At 43.4% G+C, this 23,360-nt stretch overlaps 1 protein-coding gene across 1 annotated transcript in view; it reads right to left on the bottom strand.

Moving 5' to 3' along the window:
• PLK1 (polo like kinase 1) overlaps window positions 1–23,360 on the bottom strand; it is a 592,954-nt gene that overhangs the window by 442,105 nt on the left and 127,489 nt on the right. The window contains exons 7-8 of the mRNA XM_044089232.1: window positions 19,339–19,350; window positions 16,631–16,724 (exon numbers count right to left, since the gene is read on the bottom strand). Of these exons, the coding sequence (XP_043945167.1) occupies window positions 16,631–16,724; window positions 19,339–19,350 (106 nt within the window). The remainder of the gene's footprint in view (window positions 1–16,630; window positions 16,725–19,338; window positions 19,351–23,360) is intronic.

Raw genomic sequence — 23,360 nt, 5'->3', positions numbered from 1 at the left:
TTTTTTAGACAAAACTGGAGTCAGAGTATCCGATGACATAATATAGTTACATTTTTTGCCAAAATACTGCTGGGCGAACTCCGCCCGATGCTTAATGGTGCGTTTGTTGAATGTAGCACAAAAACGACAGACCCAGAAGTCGTGGTCTGGGCCTAAGCAAGGAATGCAGAGGGAATGAAAATCCTTATGCGGTATTTGCTTCCCACATGAAATACAATTATTAACTTCGTCTGACATCGGTCAGAGGGAAGAAAAGCTTCCTCAACGGGGTACTTAGCTTTTAAGAAGACTTCTGTTGCAAAATTTTCGTAATTTCAGGAGCTGGCCGATCGGCACTTGCCAACTGCTTCTGCTTCGGGCACCGCGCAGCAAGAAAGACTGAAGAAAATGGCGTTGGCTGGTTCTTTTATACCCCTGTCGCACTGACGTCAGGGAAGAATCAACGACAACCGACGCTGGACCTAGACACTGGAATTCGGCCGACCGAGGACCCGCCTGACGGCAGGAGAACCCATCTGTTATGACTGCAGCTGTATGCACGATGAACATCTGCAATAGCTCAGCTGGACAACTCCCAGGCAACAAATGCAAAATATACTATACTAGATTTAAGGATCAACAAACGACGTGGTGTGGTATATTGAAGACTTACCCACAGTTGGCGTGGTTTAATCACGAGGGTGAAGCCCTAGTGATTAAATAAAGCCAATTGTGGGTAAATTTCAATATACCACAACCACAGAGTTTATTATTATACAATGAAATTTAAGAAAAAAAAACAACTTACTTTTCTTAAATGTCTTTGTATAACTGTGCATTATTCTTCCACCGGTGGTGGTATACTGCTTCCTTGTGTTGATGTACCGCACATGCATATGGGACTTGCGTTCCCACACATACACAGTACATCAATGCTTTGAAACAGAAGCAATGGAGAAAAGAAAATCTCCATTGCTCCGTTTTTGTTTTTTTTTTTTAATAAAAATAAAAAAAAAAACACAACTTTAAGGCAGTTTAGGGGTAGGAGAGAGACAGCGTGGAAGAAATAGACGAGATATCAGGTACGTGTGTTTCATTTTAAACATACCAGATTTCTGTAGTATTTTGTCCAAGCAGCCTCTCTGGTAATACATCAACGGAAAGAAATCCAGGTGACCGGACCTTTTTCCGTTTGTATATTGTGGGATTTACAACAGTTGCATTGGTTGGGCTGGCCAATCAGCGTACAAGTTTTCGAATATTAATGGGGAGTTATTGTATAATATACTATATTGTATATAAAAAGTACAGTTTTGTACCTACCATAAATGTAGATGTTAGAGTGCTAATACAGCTGCAGTCATAACAGATGGGTTCTCCTGCCATCAGGCAGGTCCTCGGTCGAATTCCAAAGTCTAGGTCCAGCGTCTGTTGTCGTCGCTTCTTCCCTGACGTCAGTGTGACAGGGGTATAAAAGAACCAGCCGACGCCATTTTCTTCAGTCTTTCTTGCCCCAGATGTCAGGTGCCCCCAAGAAGGAAGGCAATACATAAAATAATGTAACAATGCAATGCAATATAATCAAAAAACAGTAGTTGCAAGCAAATACACCATAAAAGAATACCCCTAGAGGGGAAGAGGGGAGGGAAACCTGGACTGCAGCTGTATTAGCACTCAAACATCTACATTTATGGTAGGTACAAAACTGTACAAAACTGTACTATGTTCATCGTGCATACAGCTGCAGTCATAACAGATGGGTAGAATCCCAAAGCTAAGAAAGGGGTGGTAGGCACTAGGTGGAGCTAGGACGAGCCAAAATGCCCTGCAAGACTGCAGTGGCAAAGCCTGCTCTAGACTTGGAGTATAATGGTAGGTTGTAGTGCTTAGAGAAGGTATGCACAGAACTCCAAGTGGCTGCTTCTAAAATATCCTTGGTAGGAACTCCTCTGAGGAAGGCTGCAGAGGTGGCTGTGGCCCTGGTGGAATGAGTTCTAATGCCTGTAGGAACAGTTTTGCCATGAAAGGAATAGCAAAAGCATATGCAGTGGGCTATCCATTTTGAGATTGTCTGTTTGGATATTGACTTTCCTTGAGCTCCTACCGCATAGGCCACAAAAAGCTGTTCTGATTTTCTGAAAGGCTTTGTTCTGTCCAAATAACGCAGTTGTTTGTGGATGTCCAAGGAGTGCAGTAATCTCTCCCCTTTGTTTTGAGGATTAGGATAAAAGGTAGGTAAATGTATGACCTGATTTAAGGCTACCCTGGATACCACTTTAGGCATAAAGGACAGGTTGGTACGTAACGAAACTCTGTCCTGATGGAAGATGATGAAAGGCTGGACAGCCATAAGAGCCTGTAGTTCTGAAACTCTACGAGCTGAAGTGATAGCCAGAAGGAAAGCTGTTTTCCAGGACAAATATTGTAAGTCTGATGAGGCAGCTGGTTCAAAAGGGGGCAAAGTCAGTTTTTCCAGAATGAAATTAAGATCCCAAGCAGGTATTGGTTGTTTTCTTGGAGGTCTTAAATTCTTAGCCCCTCTGAGGAACTGTGAGGGTGAGAGAATAAAGGTGGATCAGTGTTGTATTCTGCAGAAATGGCTGAGGCATGGATTTTGATGGAGGAGAATGAAAGTCCACTGCTTAGCAGTTCAGCCAAATATTGTAGTATTTGAGGTAAATTCAGTTTTCCAGGGCACTGGCCCTTTTTCTCATTCCAAACTAAAACGTTTCCACTTTGCAAAGTAAGCTTTTCTAGTTGATGGCCTTCTGGCCTCCAAAATGACATCCTGCACCTCCTTGGAGAGCAGGGCCTGCTGTGATGCTAAGGAATCTTCCATGCGGCTAGATTAAGTGTCTTCAGCTGACTGTGAAGAGTTTTGAAGCTGTGCTGAGTCAGACGAAGAGGCATTAGAGGCAGGGTCCATGGTGGGGAATGTGTCAGGCTCCTCAGGAGTGGGTACCAGTGTTGCCTTGGCCAGTCCGGAGCAATGAGGATCATCTTTGGTCTGTCTGCTCTGGTCTTCAATAGGACTTTGGGCAGCAGAGGAAGAGGTGGGAAGGCATAAACTGTCATTGATGTCCAACTGAAAGAGAGAGAGCGTCCACTCTCCAGGCCTTTGGATGGAAGATCCTTGTGCAGAATTTTGTCAATTGATTTTTGTGGGAGGCAAAGAGATCCATGTCTGGCCTTCTCCATTCTTGGATTATTTCTGTAAAAACGTTTGGATACAACTTCCATTCGTGTAGATCTGTCATATTCCTGCTTAGGTTGCCTGCCAGCGTGTTTTCCTTGCCTGGCAAGTACTGTGCTTGTAGTTCCATTTGTAAGTCCATGGCCATGTTCCAAAGTGACATGGCCAGTCTGCATAGGTGATAAGAATGTGTTCCTCCCTGCTTGTTTATGTACCACATAACTGTGGTGTTGTCTGTTTCTTATCAATAGCTGACCTGGTTGTAGAAGGTCCTTGAAGGCTGTAATAGCATTTATCACTGCTAGCATTTCTTTTTGATTGATGTGAAGGTGCTTTTCTTTTTGGGTCCATTTGCCCTGAATGCACCGGTCTGTCATGTGCGCCCCGCAGGCGTAGTCCGAGGCGTCTGTTGTGATGACTTGATTTGCTTGAGGCTTGCTGAATGGAAGACCTGTGTTTGTTTGGCATGCTTGAGCCCACCACAGAAATTCCTTTTGCAGACATGGAATTCGTGGTATTATTGTTTCCAAACTGTGGCTGTGTTGAGACCATATGTTTTTTAGGTACCATTGTAGTTCTCATATGCAGCTTTGCACATGGGATTAGTAAGATGCAAGATGCCATGAATCCCAGAGCCTGCAGGATTTTCCTTGCAGTCAGCCTGGTGCAATTTGCCAGTGTTCTGAAATATTGAATTAGTTGCCCCTGCTTCTCTGGCATGAGGTAAGCCATCTGGGTGTTTGTGTCCAAATTGGCACCCAGGAAAATTATCTTCCGAGAGAGTATTAGTCTTGATTTCTCTTTGTTGACTGTGTATCCTAGAGAGTTTAATAACATTATTACATAAGCCAGATGTTTCAGAAGAATGTGCTTGCTGTCCGCTTGGATCAGGCAGTCGTCCAAATAAGGGTATATTTGTATCCCTTGAAGTCTGCAGAAAGCAATTACTGATGCCAGGCATTTCGTGAATACTCTGGGCGCAGTAGATAAACCAAAGGGCAATGCAGAGAATTGATAATGTATTGAACCTGCAAGAAATCGGAGGTATCTTCTGCAATTTTGTCTGATTGGGACATGCAGGTATGCCTCCTTGAGGTCCAATGTTACCAGCCAAGACTCCTTGCCCAGCATGGGAAGAAGTTGCTGTAGAGTGAGCATCTTGAATTTTAGTACGAGTAAGAATGTGTTTAGGATGGAGAGATCCAAAATAGGTCTCCAATCTTTGCCCTTCCTTGGCAAAAGAAATGGCCTGGAATAAAAACCTTGACCTTGTTCGTGTGTAGGTACCTCTTGGATAGCTTTCATGTTTATAAGATCTGAAATTTGCTTTTGTGCCTCTGCCCTTTGATTGTGTGGCAGTTTGGCATGCCTTTCATTTTTGGAAGGGTATGAAAATGGAATTTGTAGCCTCTGTTTATAATGTTCAGGATCCATTTGTCCTTTGTGATAATATGCCAATTTTTTTGAGAAGTGCCAGCTTTCCTCCTAAGGGTGCTGCCATTTGAGACCTGGTTGGCATGCAAAGGGGAATGTCATTGGTTTTGCTTTCTGAAAGATTGCGAGTTGTCCTCACCACCTCTGTGTAGGAGCTTGCCATTGTCTGCCTCCAAGATCCTTGTGTTTGTCCTCTGCCCCTCGGGCGCCTGTATCTGCCTCTTTGGGGTCGGTCTGTGGCAGGAAAGGACCAGTTTTTGGAAGGCCAATTTATACTAAAACGTGGGGGTTGAACCTGTAGAAATTCTTTCACAGTTTGCATTGATTTAGCCTTGTCCTCCATCTTCCGCAATACTTCCTCAGCATTTGCCCCAAACAGTACATCCTTTTGAAGAGGGGCGCCTAGTAATTTAGCTTTGACATGATCAGGCAAGGCTTGTTCCTTGAGCCAGGCATGCCTACGTATGACTGAGCCTGTAACAGCAACTCTACACGAGGCCTCTAGAGCATCAAAACCACATTGTAAGGTATGTTTACCCACTTGTTCTGCACTATGCATCAAATCCTGCAACTCCTTCATGTCTGGTTGTTCAGGTTGTGACATTTTACTTTTCAATTGAGATAACAGAAACTGTTGGTATTTTAGCATATGAAACTGACAGTTTAAGGCCCTCGTGGATAAGGTAGCAGAGGTATATACCTTTTTCCCCCACCTTTCTAAGGATCTGGAATCTCTCTCTGAAGGCAATGGGTTTTTGGCAATGGAGGCCTTAACTCCCTTGGGCCCCTGTGAGATGGTTTCTAGGTCAGCAGCATGGCTTTTGTATAGAAATTGGTGTGAGTCAGGAACCCTGTAGTACCAGTCAGGCTTAACTGGAGCTGGAGGGAGAGAGTCCGGGTTAAGGCAGGCCTCCGAGTAATCATCATCTAGGATGTCCAGGACAGGAGGTATAGCCAGAGGCCTGTGCTGGGGTAACAAAAGAAATTCCCTGAGCCTTTTCTTGGAATCTGAATAATCCTGGCCTTCCCAGTGGAAGTGTTCCCTTAAGGTATGCAGAGTTTCACCAAAAAAGAGTAATCTTCAGGGGGGGATACAGAAGGAATGGATTCCTCTGCATCAGAGTCTTCAAAAGGGGAGTACGACTGTTCCTGATAATCAGAGTGCTCTGAAATAATAGAGCCCTGATCAGAGGAGGGGGAAATCTTCCTCCACTCTGGGTCTTTTGTCCGGAGGTGGCCGAGAACCTCTGATTAGAGTAATTAAATCCTCAGGCATTTTAAGCATCTGTTTCTTAGGCATGGGGCCTGGAGATGGGCCCTGTGTAGCTGGTCTCTTAGGGTGCATGGTAGCTTTAGACTTGGTGAAAGCCTTGATGGAGAAAAAAGAGGAAGGTCTGAAGACACCTTGAGTGGAGGTGGACCTGTCCACATTCTGTTTCAATGCCAAGCGTGACTTCGGTATCTGTAGTCAGGGTGTGGGCCGAGGAGCCTGCGACCTCTGGTACAGGAGAGACTGCCAAAGATCTGTAGTCGGTAATCAGGGGCTGCATAGGCACCTCGCTGAGAACCGGACCACGTGTAGTCGGCTTTGGCGTGGTGTCGGTAGAGGCCACAGACCTAGAGTGTCGGTCCTTGTCTTTGCGTTTTTTTAGACAAAACCGGAGTCGGAGTATCCGACGACATAGTATAGTTAAATGCTTTCCCAAAATAATGCTGGGTGAACTCCACCCGACGCTTAATAGTGCGTTTGTTGAATGTAGCACAAAAGCAACAGACCGAGACGTCGTGGTCTGGGCCTAAACAAGGTATACAGAGGGAATGGAAATCCTTATGCGGTATTTGCTTCCCACAAGAAATACAATTATTAACTGTCTGACATCGGTCTGAGGCAAGAAAAAGTTTCCCCAACGGGGTACTTAGCTTTTAAGAAGACTTCGGTTCCAAATTTTTTGTAATCTCAGGAGCTGGCCGACCAGCACTTGAACTGCTTCTGGCACCGCGCGGCAAAAAAGACTGAAGAAAATGGCGTCGGCTGGTTCTTTTATACCCCTGTCGCACTGACGTCAGGGAAGAAGCGACGACAACCGACGCCGGACCTAGACACTGGAATTCAGCCGACCGAGGATCCGCCTGACGGCAGGAGAACCCATCTGTTATGACTGCAGCTGTATGCACGATGAACATCTAGATATATACACACGTGTGTATATGCATAGATATAATATATATCTATACACACTCGCATACATGTATGTATACATATATTGTGTACACAAAATATAAAGCAACATTAAGAATATATATGGGGCTAGTCTCATATTCCTGTTTCTTTACACTTTCACCCCAAGTTTATCACATTTACTATTCAGCTAAACAAGTCCTGCCTGAAGAACTTTAACCCCATCACTCATCTAGGGTTCTTTGCTCTCTTCCTTCACTATGTAACCAAAGTTTTTTTTTTTTTGGGGGGGGGGGGGGATTAGTGCCCCTTAGCTGGCCTCTGAGCTTCCGTGGCTGCCCAAACCCTTGGCTTGAGAGACGGTTCTACTTAATTGGTTTTCAGCTCAACATTAAACACACTTGCTTCAGACGCATGCGGTTCCTCCATGTCTTACTGTATATCTTAGAGCGCTACATACACAACTTTCCTTAAATTTTGTATTTACATCTACATCATTAATGTAAGAAGGCAAAAACATCACTTGAAGTTAGTCATTCACCACACTTTCTTCACACTACAAAGTGTTCCCTCATCAAACTGATTCACCTAATATTACCCCCCCCCCCCCAATTGATCCAAGTGACCTGCATCTCCTATGCTTTTGCTACTCTTGCTGCCGATTTTCTAGTTTCACAGTTTGTGGCTTTTCTGCCAAGGTATCACTTCACATTTTGGATTCCTGTTCTTCCCATACTTGTATATACAAACATCTTTACTTCACTTCATTTTCCAATATTATTTTCCCCACTTGAAATAACTTTGGTACAACAAAAACTTGCTTTTCTTAATTTCTGAGACAACTTTTTGAAATGCAACACTCCCTATTTAACAAAATTTGTCAGATTACTAAATACATTTACATTTGAAAGTAAACCATATATATTTACTACATGGCTGTACCAAGTTTATCCTGGACACTACCTATATACCTGTTTATTTTCTTACTATCGCACATTTTTTCCCCCACTAGAATTGTGCGGCCTTAGTGCTCAGAGTTTCCACCACGAGTCTTCAGTGCAAAGCAGCAGTGAACCATTAAAGCTTCTCTATCAACAGTGTGCAGTAGTGGAAGTGTCAGACTACTGATTTGCTCTAACTATTTCTTGCTGGGAGGAGGAAAACCCTATATTGACTAAACTAATGCTAGGTTTCTGGGCAGACCGCAACCCACAAGTGTAGCAATCTGCTTTGACAAACCTGCATTTTAGCCAGTGCTAATATTCAGGCACTTTACTTGCAGCACTCCCTTCAAAAAGGGCTGCAGAGCTTAACTCGCTGCTTCCTACAAGAGTGCACTTGCCAGGAAAGCAGACTTTCTGCGCATCCTGTAAGAGTGCACTCATCTTTACAGGAGACTTCCCTGTACTCCGAAAACAGGGAGTATACTCATTTTAGAAGTCTCAATTTCTGAAGTTCTGGTAAAGGCAGCAAGGTGACATTTACAAGCGGACATGATTTGCTAAGCATGACAGTGAAATACTCAGCATGGGATAGGCAGAACTGGAGTTAAGGAGGCCTTACAAACAGGACATTTCCAGGTTTACATTAATAATGCAAAAATAATGTGAGATACCCATGTTGGGGTGCTGTATTCAAGAAATGGATTTTAGTCCACAATGACATTAAAACGTGGGTAACGTGAAGTTCTTCTGGGATATAAATGCTCTTTTAGTAAATCAATTATGACTTGCCTATATTTTAATAACTGCATTTCATAAAAGCTGTGTGACCTACAGGTGAGCAAATGGTGCCTGCCATCTTATACAAAAAATAAGGCAGCACACAACGTTGCCACAGACATGTCTGCTCAGCTATCGAAAACAAACCCACGAACAGCTAAATATAAGGAAAAAAATTAGATTAGCAAACATGAGTAACTGCGAAAAACTCATTGAATGGCTATAGTTGGCCACCAAGCAGGAACTATACACATTAGTGAAGGGAACCTTTTAAATTTGCCTTATTCTCCACTGTACTGCGATTTCAGAGTTAGCATATATAGTTATGGGGGGCAAAACCCCCCCACCTTGGCTAGTTGTATTTGTGAAGTTGGCCAACTATGGCCATTCAATTAATTTTTTTCCACAGTTACTCATGTTCATTATTGTTCTGTAATGATATTTTCTATACAATATTTAGCTGTTTGAGGGTGTGCTTTATAGCCAAACACAGGCCCGCCACAGAACTTGTTAATCTACATTTTATATATAATTTTGAAATGCTGTGAAATTACATGTGCAGTTTGCATACATTTTGCAATATCACATAATAGAATTGCCATTCCCTCTTGTCATACACTGGAAAGCTCTTGAACCGAACAATTCCCTCACCGATATCTGTAAGCATGCCAGATAGCTCCAATATAACATTTTGTTTGACCACAAGACCAGTACATTTTGGCAAACAAAACACTTTCATAAATCTGCAATATAAAAACATCTACAGACAGCCTGTTGTCTACCAAATATCAGTTTGTATTCTTGTAACTCTCAATTTATAACATATTATAAATCTAATGAAGTATGTTCTCAGTAGAGGATTAGAGAAAATCTCTCAGGAAGCAAGTGGCTTCCTGGGCTGATCATCCCAGAAGATTATGCATTGATTAGCTTCCTGCTGTTCACCATTAAATTAGTAAACAGTGGAGGGAAAATGGCTTCCCACACAGACAGCAGAGGCATAATTTCACTGGGGGGGAACATGCTTGTCTTGCTGTAATACAAGACTGCCAGTTCTACACAACCTCACAGCTGAAACAGACTTCATCAGGATGTAGCTCACTGTTGAAGCAATCGCCCCAACAGAAGAGGGATACAGACAAGATCACTACTGCAGTCCATAATTCATAATGGGTAGAATTAGTGGCCAGCAGTGACTTTCCCATATGTAAGGGGTTCTGGCACCCCAAGGTAGGGATGGTCTCCCTATGGGAGTCAACAAGATAGTGGACAGAAAACAGCATACCACATCAACGTTAGTTCCATCTTGTGTGAACAAATAGTAGCTAACAAATGGGCCTGTTAGTCTGGATCAATAGGATAGCCCAACAGAGTTTAGCAAGGATTCCCCACCCAAAATGAACTGAGGAGGAGGAAGAGGCAAAGCAAGACAGCACTGATATCTAGTAGTGGGTTGGTGGGACTCTGTACGAAGTGATCCTTGCATGTGCACATATAGTTAGCCTGGTCATACAACTATAGTATCCATCACAGACTGTACAAGGAATAAATAACAATAGTTGGTAGAGTATGGCCACCACTGTAGTAACCATAGATTGTTATGGCAGCATCAATGTTGAAGTAGCCATAACCAGTGGAACTTCTGCCACAGAAGGCCAAATACCAAGTCAGGGCTTCCAAGAGCTTTGCACCCCTTAGTCCTTCTGGTCATGTAGAAATTCATGCCCCCAGGATGTCAAATTCCCACGGTAAAGATGATACCTGGCTTCACCACCTCAAGTTCCAGCAGAGGGCAGGATCTCCCAGTCTGACTCTACAATAACTCCCCACCTGCGATTGCATCTCGGAATGAGAAAAGCTCTGCAAATCTTGGCCAAAGAAAACAATTCTCTATAACCAAGAAGACATGGAAGTCTTGGGGGAGAGGACTTGGTAACAACTTCAGTCTACATATGCAAAAACAAGAAAGTGAGGGAAGGTGGGTGAGAGAACTACAGCAGTGATCCTAGTCAAACAGCAACTAATATGCTAATTTGGATACAAAGTCAAATTCCCAGAACTATTGTCTGTAGGGTGGAAATTAGTTTACAGTTCTATGCTTAAGGATGTCCTGCAGAAAGTCAGTGGCAAATCCTGTTCTGCTTTAGAGGGATATCTAATCTGCAGACTTTAGAAAACTGAGGATCAGCCAGCTGCCTCCACAAGGGCCTAGGTAGTCCACCCCCCCCCCCAACCTTGAGAGTTTTGCCACTAAAACGTCAGGAGGGATTACTCCCATCAGCTCCTGTTGCGGAGATTTTTTTCCAGGTGATGGAATCACTAGTTAAGGGGTGTGTGTGTGTGTGTGGGGGGGGGGTGGAGACTTCCAAGTAAGGAACTTGGAAGAATAGTAGCAGCTGGTTCAAAGAAAGTGCTCAGCTTTTCAAAAATAAATACGAAAATAAGTTAAGTTTGATGACATGATGAGAGCTGCATTTAATCCTATCATCAGTGCAGATGTTAAACAGTATTCACTGCTACAGTCTCAGGATCTCAAACAGGCAGAATCCAAAAGTCTGGCTAGAGCACATCCCACTCCCTCTCTGTCCATATGCCCCCCCTTAAGAGGAATCTTCACATCCTAGCATAAAGGCAGACATACAGTTGGACATTTTCTATTTTCTTAGGCCACCCCTCCTTGACAACATACTATGAGCTAGAACTTCTCTTTTGCACAAAGCATGAAATACTAAGAAGTGTCCTATACCTTCTGGCCAAAGGGAAATGCAAGAAGCAAGCAGCCCCCCCCCCCACAATACAAAAAGCAAAGGTTATAAGGAGGCAATACTAAGGGGAAACACTGCAGTAGTGAATTGCAACTGAACCAAAACCTTTGCAGTATTCGCTGTAGAAGTCGCCACTACAGTCAGGCAAAACAGAGTACCAAACCTTACAGCGCTTGAACCTAGGCTGGTTGATACACCTGTGGATGAGGGAGGCAAAACATCTTCCTGAACTGCTGAAGCCGACCCTGTCCTAGCCATTGGTATGACATTCAGATTACATTACCCAGAAAAGGCAAGGTCAGAGAATCATGTAGCAAGCTTCTAGGCTCTCTGAGTGACTTTCCATTCATGAAAGCTACATTAGTGTCAGACTCTGATGGAGGGGAGAAATCATCCTCTGCTGCCTACCCCCACTACTTGTGACAGAAAATGATAGAAAGTGAAATCTATTTGGAAAGGAGCAGTTTGAAACGAGAATTCCTTTGCTTTCTCCAAAAGCTGTGAAGTTAGTCTGCCCCTCCTGTATGCCTTTGCTCTGTTCAAGTAGTAACTTACCTGTTTATGGACATCTAATGAGTACAGGATTATTTCATCCTTATTTTGCATGTTAGAAAAAGACTGGACCACTTCCGTCAAAATCTTGGGTTATAAGGAGATGTTAATGTTCAAAGTGACTAAGAAAAAAAAAAAAAGCTCCTAGTGGGTAGTATGGCTCATCTTCCAGTAGCAAAGAGGGTAGAGTAATGGTATTCTAATCAGTTTAAACCAGAGTTAACAATTCTACGCAAGACAAGTGGCTTTTAACCAGTCGGCTTAAGATTGGAGGGCCATGTCATCCATGCCAGTAAAACAAAGGTCATTCCTAGTTTCTCTTTTATTTTTTGGATCACCCTTTGGATTAGGGGAAGGGGTGAACATGTAAAGGAATTTACCCTTTCAGAGGAAGGAAGGCATCCATTGCCCAAGCCTTTTGATAAGGGTTCCATGAACAGAACTTTGCAATGACTGCCCTGGGGAATGCAGAGAGGTCACAATCGAACCACCACTTCCTCAAAGAAAAACTCTAGGAAGAGTCCTGTCAGAGTTGAGGTGGCCCTGCTGAGCTGGTCTGCTTCCAAGTTATCTTTTGACAGAAGTAGGTAGTCACTACAATCACGTCTAGGATTTTACTGCCATTTCTAGGCTTTCAGTGCCATCCTGAACTGTAGCTCCCCCTTCTTGATGCATCACATAGCCATGTTATGCACTTCAGGGTACCTGGGTCCTATAAGGACTTTTGGGTTTGGTTGATGCATTTACTACCAAACACTTCCTTTAAGTTTATGTGCAACTTGCCTTTTCTAGTGGCCCATGTGCCATGCACTTTAACATAATCTGCTTACCCATGCCAGATTGACAAGTTAAGGGCTGGGCAGAGTGCACCAGAGAGGCAGTGCTGGTCTCAAAGGTTCTCAAAACAACACTGGAGTCTTCTCACATCTCTGCCAGGGGTACTTTGAAAATACTTGTAGCCATGTGCCGTTATATAGTGAGGACTTGCCTAGATCTCCAGCGATTCTTTGATGCCATTTGTTAATGGCAGTGGTGAGGGAGAAACTCAGAAAAAACGGGCACCAATTCATGCAAAGAGAAGACTACTCTGACTGGGGAACAGAATGAATGTTTTGCAAGTTCAATGTGAAGCCATGCTTCTGTAGACAATCCTACACTAAGTCTCTTCCTGGGGCTTGTTTCTAAAACAGTTGTCCAGGTATGGGTAAATGTGCATCCCCCCTCCCAGTTCTGCTATGGTGGATTACTAGAGCCAGACCTTGGTGAAAATCCTTGGAGTAGTACCTACAAAGGACAAGGTGAACCAGAAGTGGCCACCTTTGATGGGCGCCATCTGTGCACTTTGTCAAAATGGATGGTCAAGTAGATATTTTAAATCTACAGTAAACACGGGACTTCAAGATGCTAACCCTGTAGACTTTTTCCTTTGTGAACTGGGTAATGTACAGAAATTTGTTCACTATGCACAGATCCAGAATGGGCTATAATGAAGGACTTCTTTGGAGCCAGCAACAGTCTTCAATACAAGCCTTTGCCTTCCTAGTCTCAGGGAACTTACTCTTATGACCTGCTGTTGTAGCATTAGTTGTAGAATGGGCACCATAAGATGGCTCTTGGGACTCTTGTGTTTCCTCCGCCTAGACATTTGAACTTGAAATCCAGGTGCTACCCCTTTGCAATGATACCAGATACCCATGTGCCTGAAGGGATTCTAATCCACTTCTAATGAGTTAGCTAGTCTTCCTCCTAAGTGGGGGTTACTGGGCTAAACAAGGTTAGGAAGGAGGTCTGAAGTAATCAGTTGGTCTTTGGTGTGGAGAAAGCTTAGTCAGCTTCCTTGCCTCCTGGTCTTCCTGCCATATTCTTTTTTGAAAGAGTATAACCTCTAGGTTACTTACTTTTCCCTTGTTTCCTATAAAAGGGCCCTTATCTGTTAAGGAAATGTGTACTGTATTTAGGGAAGTGAGGGTGGAATGCACTTCTGTCCACCACTTTCATCTTTTCTTGTACTTTTTTTTTTTTAATACATAGCCTGTGGGCTAGAGAGGCTTCTAATGGTGCATTTAATATAGTTTTTCTTTTATATCCTCTACAAAGGCTTGCGAACAGTCTTGTGAGCACAGTCCTAGTGATGACTGCTCTGGACACTGCACCAGTAGCACATAAATGCCATGCTTAGCCACATAAATAATTTGGATCTGCTGAAGGGCCTCCTCTACCCTTCCCTTTCTGCCAGCATTGTCCAGGATTGACTTTAAAGATAAACATGCTGTAACTTCAGTAAGTCAACCTGGCTATTCAGAGCTCTAAAAAGTGGTGTAGAAGAGGTAAATACTTTACAGTATCTGCTCAAGCAGCCTACTTTGTCACTGGGGAAAGGCAAGTGGCCCTGTGACCCTCAAATCTAGTTGGTATGCTAGGAGCTGGTGGCTGGTAATCAGGATCTTGGAAACCCAACAAATTTAAGCAAGTCTTTTTGCACTGGTAACACTGGATTGTAGCTGAAAAATATCCCAAATCCTCTTCTATGCCAGTTGCTTCACAGGCTTGCCATTTCAAATGGTTCCTCATCAGAACTAAGGTGGCAAAATTGAGGCCCTTTGGTGAGGAGTCTGGGACTGAAGTCTACCTACAATAAGTATGGAGGCACAGGGATGAAGACATCAGAGACCCCAAGTCCACATCTTCATCCACAGTCTGAATCTGGTCACACACTTACCATTATGGGAGGGGAGTCCCCACTGCTGTTATGGGATGTTACCTGAAATACAGCGTGTGCCGTGCTCAATTCTGCCATTGTTTGAGGAAAAAAAAAACCCTGGACCAATGCTAAACAGTTCTCCGCCATTGTTTTTTTTTTTTTTTTTTTTTTTTAATGTTTGCTTACCAGCAGCTTACTGGATCTGTATTTGGATTTTTAAAGAAGGTTGTAGGAGCAATGAATCCCTTAGCAAACTTGGAGGGTGGCTTATAAATCTTGAGTCGCCCTTGAATCAGCTTTCCTGTCTCAATTGTAATGATCTTTGCAGCAGAATGGCCAAAGACTAGGTCAATACCCAAGGGAGAATGAATTTTTGACATCCCTGGGAGGTTTCGAGAACACAGCCAGACAAACCTCTAACAGCTTCTGTGGCAGCAACCATGAGAATCATATACACATTTCAAACAGTGGGTAGTCACTTAAGACACAGAAGTAACCAAATTAAACAAAGCAGATCACTCCTCAGAACAGCAAAAATATACTAATGTGAGCCCGACAGCTGAGAATCCTAAAAAAAAAGGTGTTGTAGAAGAATACACCCCCCCCCATCTAATAAAAAGTTGTTCTATCCTTGTCAAATGTTTATCAGTTACTGGATTCACTAAAGTAACAGATGCTGGTTCTGATCTAGGGCGAGTTTATAAAAATGCAAAATGACTGAGGAACTTGCTTTCTTGGAGGAAAGAGGCTGGCTGTCAGGTAAGTTTGCAGGCAGTGACAGAAACATCCTCCATGGCAGAAACTGAAAATTCAAGTTGTAACAAATCATACCGCCTACTTTGCGAGTGAGAAACTTTTCCCCAGTGGGAAAGACCCTGCCTGAGATTCAAACTGTTGAATCTCTTCAGAAAATGAATAATCCCTTTTTCTTTCACTAGAAATATACAAGAAAGGTCAAAAGCCTGAACCAAGCCCAATTAACAGAGACAGGTGTAAGCATATGTCTAAGTGTTTTATTGGTAGGAACATCTGAGCAGACCCAATTCTGCTAGGACACCCCCCCCCCCCCCGGATCAGCACAGCTTTGTCTAGACAGACTGGCATTTTCTACCCACTCTTCCATGACTGATGTATAGCTCTCCCTTGGCAACCAGCTGGCTTCAAGAACCACAGAGGATGTTGTGTCCAGCCCCCATTCCATGGAGGCTGTAGGTGCTATACCAGCAGCAACCAGGGGAAAAACAGGAGTGGTTCAAGGAACCAGCTTTTGCTGCACCAGAGTTTTCCATCTGTGGATGAAGCATTTTAGCAGCTGTGGAGGCTAAGGCCATTAAGTAAATTTTCAGCTTCTTATGGCCAGAAAAACAATAGGTTGTTCCAGGGTTAAGCAAAAAATAATGCCAGATTCTCAGGGAAGACCAGCAGCAGTAATCAGTTAAACAGCTTAGTAGTAAAAAAAGTTACCTCACCCTTTAAAGCACACAGTAAAAAGCACCAGCACCTACCAGGTCTCAAAAGGAAATTAAGCTTTCACCCGAGTAAATCTAATTGAACTTACCACCACAGAAAGCGGCCCCATTTAAAAAGGTAATTTAGTCACATGACAAATTTTCCCAGCTTTAAAATTTTACAGAAAAGTCATAAAAAGTGGACCCCCTCCCCACGAAAGGGACTTCTGTCCAGCAATGAAACAGTGTTAGCCATTAATCAACCCTCTAAGCTTGCAGAGGAGCAGTCTTCAACAGCTGAAAAGCACCAAAGGGCTTGGCCCCAACACTCGCTTTTTTAGTTTGTTTGGGTACATATATGGTACCCCAAAAACTATAGAATCTGGACACCTGTTGTATTCCTTATCAGGCTACAATATAGTTTATATGAATCAATGCTACAGTAGCCTACAAAACAAACGACTGCCTACTCACTGAGTTTAAGGCTGCACTCCCATTCTCTCCACTTTGTACTAATCCACCTTTTTTTTTTTTTTAAATCACAATTGCTTTGCTGAAAGATTTACCATTTGGAAGGAATCCTAAAATCCAATCATCCTGGAAGCAGACGATAAAAGCATACAAGTGCCTCTAAATACCGCTCTTGGGGTCCACGTACCTTAGGTACACTATATTCATTCTTCTTGATTCTCATGTAGGTCTCCTTGAGGCAAGATGTTTCAAAGGGAGGTTTCCCCACCAGCAGTGTGTACCTACAAATAAAGTAAACAAAGCACATCATTAGCACTGACGGGACAGGGATACTTCTGATGCAACCTTTGAGAAATTCCAGATGAACTAGTCGTTACATGACTAGTAAGCTCAGTTGTAACTAGCTAGAAGGGACCAAATCCATTGCTTACACAAGATGTGCAGCTATGAGTCAGCTACCCATCACCCCTTCAATCTCAGTTTTCCAAGTTTCAATACAATTTAAAAGCTACAAGGCTTAGTTTCTTTTACCAATACTTGCCCACCACCTTTCCTTATAAATGCGTACCTATCCAAACTAAAATCGGGACATTCCTGTACAGATCATGCCCACTCTTTCATGCTCTATCCCTAGGGATGTGCACCCCCCCCCCATGTATTCCTCTGTGACTTGTATTCAGATATAAAAGCCTCCTCCCTCGAGATGGCAATTTGAGCTTTCCTAGCTGCTCATACTTGAGCAACTCTTTCACCATCCTAGACGCACTCAATTTTGCCCACACTGACGTCACCTTTCTTGAGTCTACAGAAAAGGGCAAAGTACTCCAAGTAGTGGCCACCTTACTATCCATGAATTTTCTTGGACATGTGGTATACACACTTTTAAAACATTAATGAACTAACTGCAGTGATCAAGCTGATCTGATGCAAACTGAATTCTCTGGAATGTCTGTGTAATACAGACCTCAAAATGATAACACCATGTGTTAAAGTGTTCTGACACGACATTTTTACCAATGACACCATATCTGCTACTGCTCAAGACAGACTGAATACAATTTGTTTTGAGAATTTTATTTGGAACTGCAGAAGAATTCAGTGTGAATACAGCACAATTACAGCCACTTGTTTTACTATGAAAGGGTTTTGTAAGACAATTAGATCCAGAAATCTGAATTATTCTTCACTGAAAGCAAGCTGCAAAGTCTAAAGAGTCCGTGTTTATATTCCTGTACGCATACTGGAAAGAAAGCCATAAAGATACTTTGTTTGATGAAAGACAAACTAGGAGTACTTAAGGGAAATTTACGAGTTCTTAGTCTAGAAAGTTTGCAATTTAAAAGACATGTTCTGTACAAAAGCACGAGGCTCTAAGGACTATACCTTTACAAGCTGTCAAAGTTAATACAGCCAAGTCTTAATCGGGGAAATTAAGATTTTGTAACAAACCATATTTATTGTATAAAATGAGAAAAATATGGGCCCACTAAGACAAGCTGCTCTATCAAAATAAGTGGATTTGGCAGAGAAGTAGAAGTAAAGTAAATCTACAAAGTTAGTGCTTTACTTGTTTTCCGCACATTTAACAGTAATGCAAAAATGCCAAGTAATGGCAGCATTTGCCTTAAATGTAAGGTAAAGCAAACAAAGCCACAATGTGAAGTATTGCAATCAAAAAGAAATGGAAGATGGGCATTCACATACACAAATTTAACAGTAATCGTGGGAATTCACATACACAAGTTTAACAGTAATCGTGGCCACAAGCCTGTCAGGAAATGTGCACAACTCAAACTCTGCAGAAACAGTTCTAAAAAAAAAAAAAACATTTTAGCAAAGTGAAAAGCAAAACAAAGCATTTTCAAAAATAAATTCTGTGGATACTGCAAGTGAAAATGCCCAAGACTGACACATACATAAAAAGTACAGTTGTGTACACTTAACCATAAATGTAAATGTTAGAGTGTATTCACTGTTGCAGTCATTACATTTGGGTGTATCCACTGTCGCAGTCATTACATTTGGGTTATCTGCCTGCAGGTAGCTCTCAGCTGGCTTGAATATCAGTCTTGGATTCCTGTGTCGGATGCTGTCTCTTCTTCCATGACGTCATGTCATCAGCGGTATAAAACATGCAGCAGATGCCATTGCATCAGTTTTTCTTGCCCCAGATGTCAGGTGCCCCCATAATGGGAAGCAATTATATGTTAGGTCACACCTCCAACAAAAAGCAAATACACCAGAAAGCTTAAATACACCAAACAAGAAGGAAAGGTAGAGCCAAGAGAAGTCAGGGGGCTGGAGGGAGGGTAACCAGGACTGCAACAGTGAATACACTCAAAAATCTACATTTATGGTAAGTGTACACAACTGTACTATGTTCTTAGTGTTTCACTGTTGCAGTCATTACATTTGGGTTGATTCCCAAAGCTAAGGAATGGAGAAGGAAGTGAGAGAGCATTAGGACCAGCTAATAAGCCCTGCAAGACTGCAGTGACAAAACTATGTCTGGATTTAGAAAAAATAGGCATGTGGTAATGCTTGAAGGTATGTACAGAGCTCCAGGTAGCAGCTTCTAGGATGTCCCTGGTAGGAAGCCTGTAGAGGTAAATGCAGCCCTGGTGGAATGTGATCTAATCCCCTGTGAGGTTTTCCATGGTGCTTATAGCAGAAATGAATGCAATGGGCTATCCATTTAGAAATGGTTTGCTTTGAAATGGCCATCCCCTCTGCCCCTGCAGCAAAGCCAACTAGCAGCTGATCAGATTTTGAGAGGCTTAGTCCTGTCCAAATAAAATCTAAGTTGTCTGTGCACGTCCAAAGAGTGCAGTATTCATTCTCCTTTGTTTTGGGGATTAGGGGAAAAAGTAGGCAAATGGACTGATTTAGGGCCACACTAGACACCACCTTGGGCATAAAGGAAGGATTGGTCCCGAGGGAAACCCTGTCTGCATGGAAGATAATGAAGGGTTCCACTGCCATAAGGGCCTGTAATTCAGGCACTGTTCTTGCTGAAGTGATGGCTAGAAGGAAGGCTGTTTTCCAAGAAAGGAATTTCAACTCTGCAGTTGCAGCTGGTTCAAATGGAGGGACATTGAGCTTTTCCAGTACAAAACTTGGGTCCCAGGATGGAGCAGGGGCTCGCCTGAGGGGGTCTTAAATTTCTGGCCCCTCTGAGGAACTGCTTTAACAGGGGGTGAGAGAAGAGGGGTGGTTCAGTATTATGTGATGAAATGGCAGAGGCATGAATTTTAATTGACGAGAAGGATAGGCCCTTGTGGAGCATTTCTGCTAAGTACTGAAGAATACGAGGTAAGCCAGGCACTGTTGTGCCCTTCCCCAGAGTCTGGCTCCAGGAACAGTATATTTTCCACTTTTCAGCATAAAATTTTCTAGTACTAGGCCTCCTTGCTTCCAGAATGACATCTAGCACCTGCTTACTGAGGGATGCTATTGGAGAGCTCAAGGAATTAGCCAGGCTGCAAGGTTCAGGGTTTGAAGCTGAGGGTGCAAAATCTGGCCCGCCTGCTGGGACATCAGGGAAGGTGTCTGAGGTAGGTGCCATGGCTCCAGCAGTATCATACTGCGCAAGAGGGGGTACCAATGCTGGCGTGGCCAGTCTGGTACAGTCAGTATTGCCCTTGGCTTGTCCTGTTTGATATTTAGCAGAACCTTCGGGAGGAGAGGCAGCGGGGGAAAGGCACAAAGAGAGGCTTTCCAAGGTAAAGGGCAACAGCATCCACTTTCCAAGCTTGACCGTGGGGAGACCTTGTGCAAAATTTGTCCACTTGGTAGTTCTGAGGGGAGGTAAACAGGTCTATCGCTGGAGTGCCCCATTTGTTAAAGAGGTTGAATATTTTTGGTTCCAGTTTCCATTCATATGGGTCCATGAGATTTCTGCTTAGGTAGTCTGCCAGTGACTTTAGCTTGCCTGGCAGGAATTGAGCTTGTAGGTGCACTTGGTAGCAAAAGGCCATGTTCCACAGAGCCATGGCTAATCTACAGAGAGGGTACAAGTGGGCTCCCCCCTGCTTGTTTATGTACCACATAACTGTGGAGTTTTCTGTCTTTACCAATAATTGTCCTGGAAGGATGTGGTCTTTGAAGGCGGTCAGGGAATTCTGTACAGCTACATTTCTTTTTGGTTGATATGCAGGTGCATTGGACTCTGGGTTCCATTTGCCCTGAATGCACTGCCCCAGGTGAGCCCACCCATGCATAGTCTGATGAGTCTGTTAGGGTTTAGGTGGCAGGGGGTAGAGTGAAAGGGAGCCCCTTATTGTGGTAGCAGGCCTCTACACACCAAAGGAACTGTGTTTATACAAGGAATGATAGGAATCATTGATTCCAGGTCCTGAGAATGTGGACACCTTAGGCTTTTTAGATACCATTGTAGTTTCCTCATATGCAGTCTTGCATATGGAATTAGTAGAATGTAAGAGGCCATGAACCCCAGGGCTTACAGAAATTTCCTTGCAGATAGCTGGGTCTTTGTGGCCAGTAGTTTGAAGTACGTTGTCAAATAAACTTGCTTCACTGGAGTGAGGAAAACCATCTGGAAAGTTGTGTTCAAGCTTGCTCCCAGGAATACAATCTGTTGGCAGTGTACTAGGTGAGGTGAGATTTCTTTTCATTTATGGTGTACCCCAATGAGGATAGAAGCTTCTGTACAAATGCCAGATATTTTAATAGCAAGTCTTGGCTTTCTGCCTGAATCAGACAATCGCCCTAGTATGGGTATATCTGAATATTTGTCTGCAAAATGCAATGGCTGGAGCTAGACACTTTGTGAATACCATGGGCGCAGTAGATAAGCCAAAGGGATGTGCAGAGAATTGATATTGCATGGAGCCCGCCCTGAAGTGTAGGAATTTCCTGCAAGATTCCCTTATTGGAATGTGTAGGTAAGCATCCTTTAAGTCTAAGGTTGCCAACCAGGCATAGGTAGGTACTAGGCTATCTGCCTGAAGGCATTTATAAGCCTAGTCTGAATGTGTTGGCTTTCGCCACCCCCTTAGATTAGTTCCCTGTGCCTCTGTCCAGCAGAGCCATTGAAGCGATCCCTGGGGTAAACTTTGCTTTCCATCCACTCAAGGTTTCTCTTGAAGAGGGTTAGTGAGGATCTCTGCCTAATGTAGATTGAAATCCTGTTCCAGAGGAACTCTCTGGGACAGGAATCTCCCTCCAGCACGTCCTACTTATTGTTGTGGTTAGGTTTAGATCCCTGGAGCATGTGGCTCGAGGGGATATGGTTTTCTTCTAGTGGAGCCTAGCACAGGAAGCAACTGTTGAAGTGCTAGCATTTTGAATTTTGGGATTACAAAAAGGTGTTTAGAATAGAGAAGTCCAAGATAGGACGCCAGGAGCTGTCTTTTCTGGGTACCAGAAAAAGTCTTGAATAAAAACCTTGCCCCCTTTCTTCTGCTGGGACAGGTTGAAAAGCCCTGATACTTGGAAGAGAACTTGCTGTTGAGCCTCTGCCCACTGATTTGGGGGTAAGTGTGGCCAATCGTTTGGGGGTGTGGAAGTGGAATCTGTATCCTTGGGAAACTATATTTAAAACTCATTTGCCCTGGGTAATGAGTTCCCAGTTTTTTTGCATGCGGGGCGAGCTTCCCTCCCAAGGTAAGCAGGCAGTGGAGCAGAGCTTAGAAGGGTTAAGGTTAAGTCACTGTGACATTTTTCCGTAGGAGGGTGTCTTACTACTTCCTGCTTTGGAAGTGGGAGCCCCCCACTGCTTAGGCCTGTACGTAGCCTGAGACTGTAACCTAGGTGGTTTGCTGTTCCTGGGTTTGGACTGACAAGGCCTGGAAGAGACTGGAAAGGACCAATTCTTTGAAGGCCAATGCCTACTAAATCTGGAAGGCTATACTTGCAGGAAATCTTTAACAGATTGCATAGATTTAGCTTTTTCCTCCATCTTATTGAGGACGACTTCTGCTTGGTTTCCAATCAGGTGGTCTTGGTTTAAGGGAGCATCCAGTAATTTAGCTTTAACATGATCTGGCATGTTTTGGTCCTTACACCAATCATGCCTTCTAAGTACAGACCCAGTGACAGCAGCCCTGCCAAGAGGCTTCTAAAGAGTCAAAACCACATTGCAAAGTATGTTTACCAACTTGTTCAGCAGATTGCATTAAATCCTGTAATTCTTTGTGTTCACCACAGTCAGGAATAAAAATAATTTTCCATTTTAGTCCCATAATATGCTGCTGGTACTTCAACATATGAAACTGGCAATTTAAAGCCCTAATGGCCAAAGTAGCAGAAGTGTATACCTACTTACCTCATCTCTCCAAGGCTCTACAATCTCTATCAGAAGGGGTAGGATTTTGGCAGCAGTAGCATTAATGTCCTTTGGGCCTTGGGAAATGGTCTCTGGATCCGCAGTAGGATTCTTGAAAAGGAACTTGAGTCAGGTACTCTAATACCGGTCTCTGGGAGCTGGAGGTAAAGTGTCTGGGGACAGGCTAGATTCCAAGAAAGCATCATCTACAATGTCCAGAAAAGGAGGGACAGCTAAAGACCTGTGTTGAGGAAGGAGCAAGAATTCCTAAGCTCCTTTTTGGAGTCGGAGTAATCCTGGCTTTCCCTGCGGAAATGCTCCCCAAGAGTGTGCAAGGATTCACCAAAAGAAAAATCTTCTGGCGGGGAAGCAGAGGGAATGGAATCCTCTGCATCAGAATCCTCATAGGTAGACAAGGGAAAATCCTGGTAATCAGAAGAAAAGTACAGTTGTGTACACACTTACCATAAATGTAGATGTTAGAGCGTATTCACTGTTGCTGTCATTACACTTGGGTAATCTTCTGGCAGGCTGCCCTCAGTTGGCCTGAATAAAGTCTTGGGTCATGCATTGGTTGCTCTCTTCTTCCACGACGTCTGGTCGTCAGGGGTATAAAACATGCAGCCGACGC

The sequence above is a fragment of the Protopterus annectens genome, chromosome 12.part0, assembly GCF_019279795.1.
Source record: "Protopterus annectens isolate FY-2018-M chromosome 12.part0, PAN1.0, whole genome shotgun sequence".
NCBI lineage: Eukaryota > Metazoa > Chordata > Ceratodontiformes > Protopteridae > Protopterus > Protopterus annectens.
Note: the sequence above shows the minus strand (reverse complement) of the source record. Positions and strands in the feature narration are given on the sequence as shown.